The 13,156-nt window shown below is 38.3% G+C and overlaps 1 protein-coding gene across 1 annotated transcript; it reads left to right on the forward strand.

Annotated features, from left to right (window-relative positions):
• The first annotated feature begins 734 nt into the window (after positions 1-734).
• LOC138974174 (zinc finger protein 436-like) lies at positions 735-7,264 on the forward strand. Its single transcript, XM_070346880.1, has 3 exons — positions 735-803; positions 3,507-3,959; positions 5,577-7,264. Exons 2-3 carry the CDS (start codon positions 3,863-3,865, stop codon positions 6,812-6,814), a joined length of 1,335 nt encoding a protein of 444 aa, XP_070202981.1. The 5' UTR covers positions 735-803; positions 3,507-3,862; the 3' UTR covers positions 6,815-7,264.
• The last annotated feature ends 5,892 nt before the right edge of the window (positions 7,265-13,156 follow it).

The following is a 13,156-nucleotide window of genomic DNA, read 5'->3' on the forward strand; positions in this document are numbered from 1 at the left end:
AAAAAAACGAGTGCAAAAAACGCAATGAAAGCGAAAGCGCCCGTGTCGCACACTTATTTCCCTGTCAAGTAGGTTTAATTTGTACACATTAGAAAAAAAAGTTAAACAAAAAAAAAGTGATTGCCTACCTACCTACCCTATTTTTTTTGGCTATGTTACCGTAACCACACCTATTATTTTTTTTGGCCTTAGGGGGTGTAGCCTACTTCGAAAATTAACTCTCACAGGCTTAGTGTTTATAAGCTAACTCATCAGAGGTACTTTCAACTAAAAGCTCAATTCATGCACTTTTCTCTGATATGTATTTGATTAGATTGTGGCTTACAAAACGTCTTGGATGAGATTTTACATAATCCAGAAAAGTGAAAATGACGTGACGTAACATAGTTCAAGTCTGAAATGCAAGGCCTCCTGGTGCTCCTATGTGTTGCACGCAAACAATCTTTTTACTTGCTGTTTGTTACCCGTCTATACCACCCCGTCCCCGCCGTATTCCGCACTGTTCCAGCACCATCTGATGCGCTAACCACTGCACTGTGGGGGCCAGTTGGAGGGACTAATCCTAAATGGCTAAAGAATCGACTGTATTTACTATAAACTGTGCAGCAAGACTAGCTATGCATTGCGGAATGTACACATTATCTGGTAAAAAAAAGTTAATTTGTCTGGTATCGATCGTGTCCGGTAGTTTTAGTCAAAAAGACATAAAGGGAAATCACTGCCACTGGTTGGTTGCCATGTTACTTTCAGAAGCAGAAGGATAGACCTGTACACCAGAATGACAGTTATTCGCTGATTAATGGGTAAGTGGATGGAGAGTACGTAAAGTGTGAGTGATTAAGGTATCAGGCGTTCAGATGAAAGACGAAAGCACGTGCACTTTTGGCCTGCGGTGAGACAATCACAAAGTGTACGTAGTGGCTCTGGAACCGACAGTCACTGACTGACTGAGTCTGAGTGAGTCTGGGACATCATCGCAACTGTGGGAGTGCGCATCAATTCTTCTTCTTCTTCAGCGTTCCTAGTTCATTTTTTTCATTTTTTTTTTCATTTTGGTTACGTGTGAGCTCGTTTGCCCATTTGGGTTCCCCACACTATACTCTGAGAGCATAGTCAGCTTCACTCCGCTTTCGTTGAGTGACCAGCAGCCGAAGTCCACGGAAATATGATGTGGCTCGCCCCTGGCCTTGTCCTGGATGGCCATCGCATCTGTCGCATCCATACAGACGCCCTGAGCTGTCCAGGCAGCTGGTGAGTCCGCCTTCGGTGCCGGGGGGTGGACATATCTGCCCTGCCGCCACTTCTGCCGGAAAAACCCCTGGGAAGCCTGGACTCGATGTGGCATTACCCGGGGTGCTATTTGACCCATAGTCTGGGGGTTTGGTTCGTGGGCACCAGGGCGTATCCACACGCAGGTGGGGCCTGCATGCCGCACGTCTTGGGGCCAAACCTCCTCCGAGCCCTTGCAGTTCAGCCTGGGGCCTTACGGTACCCAGTTCCCACCTGGCACCACGGGGAGGAGTACTGCATCGGACATACTGTGGAGAGGCTTTGTACTGGCAGGGAGAGGCTGATGCACTCTGCTCACCCGTTCACCGGTGCTGCAGGCAGCGTGGCTAGCCAGCGGTGAGAGCTGAAAGCGGGAGGTGACAAGCACACATTGCTTTGCAATCACACTAGACGCATCCACAGCCTTCGCCAGGCGCTCCCTATCAATAAAAACCTAACTATCTACTTTAAAAACAGGGTTTTAAAAACGGATAGTAGGGAGGAAGTTCAGAAAACTCTTGACGGGCGCAGTGGCGTGGTGGTAAGACGTCGACCACTTGGTTGGTTGAATCCCGGTCGCTGCTGCCTGGTGGGTTATGAGTGGAGATTTTTCCCATCTCCCAGGTCAACTTATGTGCAGACCTGCTAGTGACTTAACCCCCTTCGTGTGTACACGCAAGCACAAGACCAAGTGCGCACGGAAAAGATGCTGTAATTCATGGGTTATAGAAACACAAAAATACCCAGCATGCCTCCCCCGACATAGGCATATAATTATGCTGCTTGAATGGCGGGATAAAAACAGTCATATATACGTAAAAATCCACTCGTGCTAAAAACATGAGTGAACGTGGGAGTCTAAGCCCATGAACGAAGAAGAAGTTTGAGGTAGGGGTCCCACACCACTGCTCCGTACTCCATAGTGAATATGACAAGGCAAGGCGGCGACTTTCCTGTGGGCAGTTCTGCAGGTTGCGACGTAGGAACTCAAGAGTTGAGCTTGCTCATTTGGCAATGTTCGCAATGTGGTTGCTCCACTTTAAGTCTGAGGACAGTAGGATGCCTAAGTAGGGGCTTTGGGGGACTTGTTTGAGTATAGTGTTGTTTAGTGTGTAGAAAAACTGAGACTTGTCACTGGTGGAGAGGATGTAGCACTTGTTAAAGCGCATGCCCCATCCTGATGCCCAGTCCTCCAGCTTCTTCAGGTCATTTTGGAGAGCAATGTGGTCTTGGAAGGTATGAGACACCAGTAATTCTCAAATTTCTATGGTAAAAGCTATTCAATCAGAGTGTGTACCGGATCGATACAGTTTTTTTTTTTTAATTTTAACTTTTTTTATTCTCTTTTTTGGAGTTTTTATTTTTTTATTTTTTATTTTTTTTACATGTATAGGCATTACATTACATCACATACACAATGGGACAATTACAACACACAGGGGGTGGGGGTGGTGGTGGTGGGGGGGGGGTCGATACAGGTTGTCAACAGATAATTGAGAAGTAGCATTTCAAGATCGGGCGGCCGATTTGTCCATCCCTGGTTATGTCATTTATTATGTCATGCTATCTTGCATATCTCTTGTGTTGTGTCATTTCTACTGATGCAGGTGTGGTGTGCATGAGCAGTAGAAAACAGAGGTTTTTGCGTCTATTTTGAGGGTTACCAAAGCCTAATAAGATGCTTGTGTTGTGTTCTGTGTTGTTAAAGGGAATGTAAATCACTTAATTCCCCTCATTTAGCAAAATTCTCTTAGCTAGCTGCCATGGCAATGTTATCTTTGGTCATCAGAATTACAAATTTACATTTTACAGCAGGGGCTCACATCCATGAGAGATTGCATAGGACAAATGTCCTGGACAATGCAAAAGTGATAGGACATTTGTCCCCCCCAAAAATTAAATAGAACCTTTCTTTTTGCAACAAAACGTACACTACAGTATGGTTTTGTCTGCTTGGAGAAACACATCGTAGCAAATCAAACTACTGTAAATAGGAAAGTACTGACAATGTCCAGATCAAATGAAAGCATAATCGGACAATGACCACTTTGTGACAGAAACAATAGGACATATGTCCTCTTGCATGAAAAATGTATGGGACATTTGGAAAAAATATCCGTGTATGTCCGATGTCCGACGTGGATGTGAGCCCCTGCTTACAGTTAGTGAGTTACACTATGCATTTTACCCACATTATTTTTCAATGTGTGCTGAATGTTTTTTTAAATTTTTCCCAGAGCAACACCATTAGCAGTCAAGGACCATCACAAACTGGAACAGTGAACAGTCAGAGTCCATCAAAACCTTGAACAGTGAACACTCAGGGACCATCAACACCTTGAACAGTGAACACTCAGGGACCATCAACACCTTGAACAGTGAACACTCAGGGACCATCAACACCTTGAACAGTGAACACTCAGGGACCATCAACACCTTGAACAGTGAACACTCAGGGATCATCAACACCTTGAACAGTGAACACTCAGGGACCATCAACACCTTGAACAATGAACACTCAGGTACTACGGACACTTTGAACAGTGACCGGCAAGGCACTGAACAGTTCGGGATCGTGGCTTCTCACTACAGTATGGAGGAAGAAACAGCTCTGTCAGACGTCAAGATAGAGATTGATGTCGCTGAAGAGACACCGCAGTGTTCGCACATGACTGAACCACAGCCACCCGGTAAGGAACCATGATTTGAAATGTGATGTTTTTACATTTAGTCAAGTTTTGACTTAATTTTTTAACGTAGACTGGGAATGAAGACATGGGTGTTTGTGTGTGTGTGTGTATGTAGGGCGATCCAAGAAAACTACTGGACCAATCTTCATGAAACTTTACTTCCCAAGTGATATCCCCAGACAAGTTTGTTTATTTTTGTTTTGTTTAGATATTTTTGATGACGTCACAGCAGGCTTTAAGGCAGCACTGACAAACACTAATTTTTGAATTTTGGTCAAATCATCTTGGACTCGGTTTGGACAATTGGATTGCATTTTAGCTTAGAAGCTTAAAATGAATTAATTATTTTGCTCGTTTAAGTTGTCATTAAAATCATATTTTCCAAACAGATTTTTATTAGTACTATTACTTATCTTCTCCAGAATCAAAAAGATATATATGTCATGTTTACTCTCAAAATATGGTCAGAATTAAAGAAAATCAGTTAATATTATATATGTATATATGTATATGGTACAGTGGAACACCGTTAGCATGCTCCTGCTGAGAAAAGCACAGTCCATCTCAGGACATTGAGTTTGGGCTAGCCAAGCCCTACTAGTACAGTGGTCGCCGCTTAATAAAGCCACTTCTGAACCGTCGAAAAATGGCTTTAATAAGCGGCGGATTTATTAACCGGCGGTCCAGGAATACGTCATTTTCGAAAGAAAAAAAATATCTTCTCTTTTGTTTACGTCACTCAGTCACTTTCTTTCGTCATTTACACTTGTTTGAATCTAAACAAAACTTCACGAAGGATGTTGAACTTTTGTTTTAATTATGTACATATGTACATGTACTTTGATCACTTCGGTACATCAATAATTTCACTGTCACCGTCACGAATCATTACTCTGCAGAGAAGAACGATTTTATGAGTGTTTGTTGATAATGTGAGTTTTAGTCACAAACTACGTGATTTCTCTGAGAAAACTGGCTTTAATAAGCGGCGGGTTGGTTTTATTAACCGGCTTTTTCTAATACATAAGATATAGTGATAAATCCGGACCGTCTGAAATCGGCTTTTATAAGCGGCTGGCTCTATTAACCGTGGTTTTATTAAGCGGCGTCCACTGTAGTAGTACATGTATGGTGATGACTGGTTTTCAGTGTTTTAGTTTCACACCGTCAGATTGACTAAATGTTTTGATATTGCTTCTCACGACTTGTTTCTTCCTTCAGATTGAAGCATTTAGTTACATCTCTATCCCAAGATTGTAATAGTGCTTCCATTTTTTTCTTTGCACAAATTAGTCTACTGTCACTCACACGCGCAAAGAGAAGAACAGATAGGTAATATGCTTGCTTGCTCCCAAATGCGTAGCGAGATCAAAGCTGCTCTAGCTTTGTGACCCCCGGTCAAAGGCCGATATTTTCTGCTGAAACCTCCCTTGTTTACAAACACTGATAAAATTGCCGTTTGTACAAGGTTGACAAAAGTCACACACACACAGTCACACACACACAGTCACATACACACAGTCACACACACACAGTCACACACACACAGTCACACACACACAGTCACACACACACACGGAATGGCGAACATACAATAAGTCTTGTTTTCTTTTCCAGTGCCTGCCAGGGAGAGTGTGGCCACAGAGAACACAGCTACCATGCCTGCAGTGCTAACATTGGGAAGACAAGCTGCAGTCAGCACTCACACTGATACCTGGCTGAAACAAGATCTGCAGACACCAGAAACACAGACTGTAATGATCATGCATAATTGGTCTGCACAAGAGATGCAGGCACCAGAAACACAAACATTGGACAGTAGTACAGACTGTGATACTGGATTCAGACAGCATGGTTATTTGAAGCAACACATGTTAACACACACAGAGCATGGTGCAAGTTTGAAAACATCTTTGAAGCAGCACATATTGATGCCTGCTGGAGAGATGGAGAGAAAATATGCTTGCACAGAATGTGGATCTAGGTTCAAATACGCACGTCATCTGAAGCAACATGTGTTAACACATTCAACAGAGAAAAAACATGCATGTACAGAATGTGATGCTAAGTTCAGAAAGTTAGGACATTTGAAGGATCACATGGTAGTACATCAAGCAGAGAAAAAACATGAATGTACAGAGTGTGGTACTAGGTTCAAGTTGCCCCGCATTTTGAAGCGACACATGTTAACACATACAGCAGAGAACAAACATTCATGCCCAGAGTGTGGTGCGAGGTTCACACACTCCAGCCATTTCAAGCAACACATGTCAACACATGCAGGAGAGAAGAATCATACATGCACAGAGTGTGGTGCTGGGTTCAACTACTCTGATCAATTAAAGGTTCACATGTTATTCCATACAGGAGAGAGGAAGCATGCATGCAAAGAGTGTGGTGCTAGGTTCAACTACTCTGGTCATCTAAAGGATCACATGTTAATCCACACAGGAGAGAGGAAGCACGCATGCACAGAGTGTGGTGCTAGGTTCAGACGACCAAGTCATTTGAAGCAACACATGTTAACACACACAGGACATACAGCAGAGAAAAAACATGCATGTACAGAATGTGGTGCTAGGTTCAGACGACCGAGTAATTTGAAGCAACACGCGTTAACACATACAGGATATAAAAGAGAGAGGAAGTATGCATGCACAGAGTGTGGTGCTAGGTTCGGATACTCTAGTCATTTAAAGGATCACATGTTAACGCACACAGGAGAAAAGAAACATGCATGCACAGAGTGCGGTGCCAGGTTCAGACGACCAAGTCATTTGAAGCAACACATGTTAACACACACAGGACATACAGCAGAGAAAAAACATGCATGTACAGAATGTGGTGCTAGCTAGGTTCAGACGACCGAGTAATTTGAAGCAACACATGTTAACACATACAGGATATAAAAGAGAGAGGAAGTATGCATGCACAGAGTGTGGTGCTAGGTTCGGATACTCTGGTCATCTAAAGGATCACATGTTAATCCACACAGGAGAGAGAAAGCACACATGCACAGAGTGTGGTGCTAGGTTCAGACGACCAAGTCATTTGAAGCAACACATGTTAACACACACAGGACATACAGCAGAGAAAAAACATGCATGTACAGAATGTGGTGCTAGGTTCAGACGACCGAGTAATTTGAAGCAACACATGTTAACACATACAGGATATAAAAGAGAGAGGAAGTATGCATGCACAGAGTGTGGTGCTAGGTTCGGATACTCTAGTCATTTAAAGAATCACATGTTAACGCACACAGGAGAAAAGAAACATGCATGCACAGAGTGCGGTGCCAGGTTCAGACGACCAAGTCATTTGAAGCAACACATGTTAATACATACAGGAGAGAAAAAGCATGCATGCACAGAGTGTGAAGCAAGGTTCAACAGTTCTGGTCACTTGAAAGAACACATGTTAACGCACACAGGATGGAAAAATCATAAATGCACAGAGTGTGATGCTAAGTTCAAGTTGTTGGGAAATCTAAAGCAACACGTGCTAACACATACAGGAGAGAAAAAGCATGTGTGTATGGAGTGTAATGCTAGATTCACCCTCTCTTGTACTTTAAAGAGACACATGTTAACACACACAGGAGAGAGAAAGCATGCATGCACAGAGTGTGAAGCCAGGTTCTCACTGTCATATAGATTGAAGCAACACATGCTAAAACATACGGGAGAGCAAAAGCATGCATGCACGCTGTGTGATGCTAGGTTCAGCCTGTCATATCGTTTGAAGAAACACATGTTAATACATACGGGAGAGAAAAAGCATGCATGCACGCTGTGTGATGCTAGGTTCAGCCTGTCATATCGTTTGAAGAAACACATGTTAATACATGCACGAGGGAAAAAATATGCATGTACAGAGTGTGAAGCAATGTTTGCCCTGGTTGGTAATTTGAAGCAACACATGTTAATTCATACAGGAGACGAAAAAGCGTGTATGCTGGCAGTGTGATGCTAGGTTCTCCAAGTCTCGTACTATGAAAAGACACATTCAAATATATATCTGTATCATAAAATCTGTTTGATTGGTTTCTCTCATTTTTTTGCACACAATGCATGTAATACACAGAAACATCTATGTTTGTAGGATACAGGGCACACCTGTCATATTTTAGGGCTACAGTCGAACCCACCTATAAGAAGATTGCTTATAAGAATCATCACTTACAGGAAAGGATTTTTATTTTCACTGCCAAATGCCTTCTTTCTTTCACTTAAAATTCTCTTGATAAGAGAAACTCCGTCATAAGAAAGCACCGGTTATAAGAAAGGAGGTTTTATTAACCTTGACACACCTTCCTCGGATAAAGGAAAGGACCTGTGGGTCTGTGGACATACTTTTGCTCTTGAGAAAATGTTATTTACTGCAGCTGTTTCATTGGCTTTTGTGATTGTTTTATATGAGTAAATCCGTCGCGATATAACCTTCGTGGTTGAAAACGACGTTAAACACCAAATAAAGAAAGAAATACATGAGTAAATGTTGCATAATTGTATGCATATGTGTGCGCATGCGCATGTGTGTGAATGTCTGTTTGTGTGTATGTGTGCATATGTATGTGTGTGTGTGTTTTGTTTTTTTGCCTCACAATACTGCATTTGTATTTTTCATGCAATGTTTGTTTCTGTAACCCTTTATATTTCATGCAATGTTTGTTTCTGTAACCCTTTATATTTCATGCAATGTTTGTTTCTGTAACCCTTTATATTTCATGCAATGTTTGTTTCTGTAACCCTTTATATTTCATGCAATGTTTGTTTCTGTTACCCTTTATATTTCATGCAATGTTTGTTACTGTAACCCTTTATATTTCATGCAATGTTTGTTACTGTAACCCTTTATATTTCATGCAATGTTTGTTTACTGTAACCCTTTATATTTCATGCAATGTTTGTTTCTGTAACCCTTTATATTTCATGCAATGTTTGTTTCTGTAACCCTTTATATTTCATGCAATGTTTGTTTCTGTAACCCTTTATATTTCATGCAATGTTTGTTTCTGTAACCCTTTATATTTCATGCAATGTTTGTTTCTGTTACCCTTTATATTTCATGCAATGTTTGTTTCTGTAACCCTTTATATTTCATGCAATGTTTGTTTCTGTTACCCTTTATATTTCATGCAATGTTTGTTTCTGTTACCCTTTATATTTCATGCAATGTTTGTTTCTGTAACCCTTTATATTTCATGCAATGTTTGTTTACTGTAACCCTTTATATTTCATGCAATGTTTGTTTCTGTAACCCTTTATATTTCATGCAATGTTTGTTTCTGTAACCCTTTATATTTCATGCAATGTTTGTTTCTGTAACCCTTTATATTTCATGCAATGTTTGTTTCTGTAACCCTTTATATTTCATGCAATGTTTGTTTCTGTAACCCTTTATATTTCATGCAATGTTTGTTTCTGTAACCCTTTATATTTCATGCAATGTTTGTTTCTGTAACCCTTTATATTTCATGCAATGTTTGTTTCTGTAACCCTTTATATTTCATGCAATGTTTGTTTCTGTTACCCTTTATATTTCATGCAATGTTTGTTTCTGTAACCCTTTATATTTCATGCAATGTTTGTTTCTGTAACCCTTTATATTTCATGCAATGTTTGTTTCTGTAACCCTTTATATTTCATGCAATGTTTGTTTCTGTAACCCTTTATATTTCATGCAATGTTTGTTACTGTAACCCTTTATATTTCATGCAATGTTTGTTTACTGTAACCCTTTATATTTCATGCAATGTTTGTTTCTGTAACCCTTTATATTTCATGCAATGTTTGTTTCTGTAACCCTTTATATTTCATGCAATGTTTGTTTCTGTAACCCTTTATATTTCATGCAATGTTTGTTTCTGTAACCCTTTATATTTCATGCAATGTTTGTTTCTGTAACCCTTTATATTTCATGCAATGTTTGTTTCTGTAACCCTTTATATTTCATGCAATGTTTGTTTCTGTAACCCTTTATATTTCATGCAATGTTTGTTACTGTAACCCTTTATATTTCATGCAATGTTTGTTTCTGTAACCCTTTATATTTCATGCAATGTTTGTTTCTGTAACCCTTTATATTTCATGCAATGTTTGTTTCTGTAACCCTTTATATTTCATGCAATGTTTGTTTCTGTAACCCTTTATATTTCATGCAATGTTTGTTTCTGTAACCCTTTATTTTTCATGCAATGTTTGTTTCTGTAACCCTTTATATTTCATGCAATGTTTGTTTCTGTAACCCTTTATATTTCATGCAATGTTTGTTTCTGTAACCCTTTATATTTCATGCAATGTTTGTTACTGTAACCCTTTATATTTCATGCAATGTTTGTTACTGTAACCCTTTATATTTCATGCAATGTTTGTTTCTGTAACCCTTTATATTTCATGCAATGTTTGTTTCTGTAACCCTTTATATTTCATGCAATGTTTGTTTCTGTAACCCTTTATATTTCATGCAATGTTTGTTTCTGTAACCCTTTATATTTCATGCAATGTTTGTTTCTGTAACCCTTTATATTTCATGCAATGTTTGTTTCTGTAACCCTTTATATTTCATGCAATGTTTGTTTCTGTAACTCTTTATATTTCATGCAATGTTTGTTTCTGTAACCCTTTATATTTCATGCAATGTTTGTTTCTGTAACCCTTTATATTTCATGCAATGTTTGTTACTGTAACCCTTTATATTTCATGCAATGTTTGTTACTGTAACCCTTTATATTTCATGCAATGTTTGTTTCTGTAACCCTTTATATTTCATGCAATGTTTGTTTCTGTAACCCTTTATATTTCATGCAATGTTTGTTTCTGTAACCCTTTATATTTCATGCAATGTTTGTTTCTGTAACCCTTTATATTTCATGCAATGTTTGTTTCTGTAACCCTTTATATTTCATGCAATGTTTGTTTCTGTAACCCTTTATATTTCATGCAATGTTTGTTACTGTAACCCTTTATATTTCATGCAATGTTTGTTTCTGTTACCCTTTATATTTCATGCAATGTTTGTTTCTGTAACCCTTTATATTTCATGCAATGTTTGTTTCTGTTACCCTTTATATTTCATGCAATGTTTGTTTCTGTAACCCTTTATATTTCATGCAATGTTTGTTTCTGTAACCCTTTATATTTCATGCAATGTTTGTTTCTGTTACCCTTTATATTTCATGCAATGTTTGTTTCTGTTACCCTTTATATTTCATGCAATGTTTGTTTCTGTTACCCTTTATATTTCATGCAATGTTTGTTTCTGTAACCCTTTATATTTCATGCAATGTTTGTTTCTGTTACCCTTTATATTTCATGCAATGTTTGTTTCTGTAACCCTTTATATTTCATGCAATGTTTGTTACTGTAACCCTTTATATTTCATGCAATGTTTGTTTCTGATACCCTTTATATTTCATGCAATGTTTGTTTCTGTAACCCTTTATATTTCATGCAATGTTTGTTTCTGTAACCCTTTATATTTCATGCAATGTTTGTTTCTGTAACCCTTTATATTTCATGCAATGTTTGTTTCTGTAACCCTTTATATTTCATGCAATGTTTGTTTCTGTAACCCTTTATATTTCATGCAATGTTTGTTTCTGTAACCCTTTATATTTCATGCAATGTTTGTTACTGTAACCCTTTATATTTCATGCAATGTTTGTTTCTGTAACCCTTTATATTTCATGCAATGTTTGTTACTGTAACCCTTTATATTTCATGCAATGTTTGTTTCTGTAACCCTTTATATTTCATGCAATGTTTGTTTCTGTAACCCTTTATATTTCATGCAATGTTTGTTTCTGTAACCCTTTATATTTCATGCAATGTTTGTTTCTGTAACCCTTTATATTTCATGCAATGTTTGTTTCTGTAACCCTTTATATTTCATGCAATGTTTGTTTCTGTAACCCTTTATATTTCATGCAATGTTTGTTTCTGTAACCCTTTATATTTCATGCAATGTATGTTACTGTAACCCTTTATATTTCATGCAATGTTTGTTTCTGTAACCCTTTATATTTCATGCAATGTTTGTTACTGTAACCCTTTATATTTCATGCAATGTTTGTTTCTGTAACCCTTTATATTTCATGCAATGTTTGTTTCTGTAACCCTTTATATTTCATGCAATGTTTGTTTCTGTAACCCTTTATATTTCATGCAATGTTTGTTTCTGTAACCCTTTATATTTCATGCAATGTTTGTTTCTGTAACCCTTTATATTTCATGCAATGTTTGTTTCTGTAACCCTTTATATTTCATGCAATGTTTGTTTCTGTAACCCTTTATATTTCGATTTTTTGCATCAATCTCATTTGTCTCAAAATTGTAAAATCAATACGATGTTCAATACAATGAATCATCCATCCATCTCAATCTCTTTCTCTTTCAGTCTCCTTCCTTCTTATTTTGTATTTTTTACTTTTATGTTTATCTTTTGTAATTGTTTTACGTTTGTATATGACTAGAGTAGTCCCTCTCTGGGCGAGGGCTGATTGAAAAGAAGCTCGTTTATATTGCTTTTGCCATAACCCTCGTAAAATAAAATTTGATTTGATTTGATCTCTACCCCCCGCGGGTTAGTGGGAAGAATTTACCCGATGCTCCCCAGCATGTCGTAAGAGGCGACTAACGGATTTTGTTTCTCCTTTTACCCTTGTTAAGTGTTTCTTGTATAGAATATAGTCAATTTTTGTAAAGATTTTAGTTAAGCAGTATGTAAGAAATGTTAAGTCCTTTGTACTGGAAACTTGCATTCTCCCAGTAAGGTAATATATTGTACTACGTTGCAAGCCCCTGGAGCAAATTTTTGATTAGTGCTTTTGTGAACAAGAAACAATTGACAAGTGGCTCTATCCCATCTTCCCCCTTTCCCCGTCGCGATATAACCCTTCGTGGTTGAAAACGACGTTAAACACCAAATAAAGAAAGAGAAAGATTTGATCTCTCTCTTATTATTTTTGTCATTATTATTACTTTTTTAATGATGTAATGAGTTACTTGTTACCGTTGGATTTTTTGGGTGTTTGTATCAACTTGTTCTTGTTCCCTCATGGGCGAGGGCTGATTGTAAAGAAGCATGTATTGCTTATATCATTACCGTCCTAAATATTTAAAAAAATCATATCTTGTGTTATCTTATCTCTCTGATCTCTTTCTCTCTCTCTGATTCATAATTATATGCATATT

Source organism: Littorina saxatilis, linkage group LG8 (assembly GCF_037325665.1).
Source record: "Littorina saxatilis isolate snail1 linkage group LG8, US_GU_Lsax_2.0, whole genome shotgun sequence".
In the NCBI taxonomy this organism is placed as follows: Eukaryota; Metazoa; Mollusca; class Gastropoda; order Littorinimorpha; family Littorinidae; genus Littorina; species Littorina saxatilis.

Coding starts and splice junctions, on each gene's coding strand:
- LOC138974174 (XM_070346880.1), top strand. CDS start 3,863: ATGGAGGAAGAAACAGCTCTGTCAGACGTCAAGATAGAGATTGATGTC. Junction 3,960..5,576: donor GACTGAACCACAGCCACCCG/GTAAGGAACCAT, acceptor TTTCTTTTCCAG/TGCCTGCCAGGGAGAGTGTG.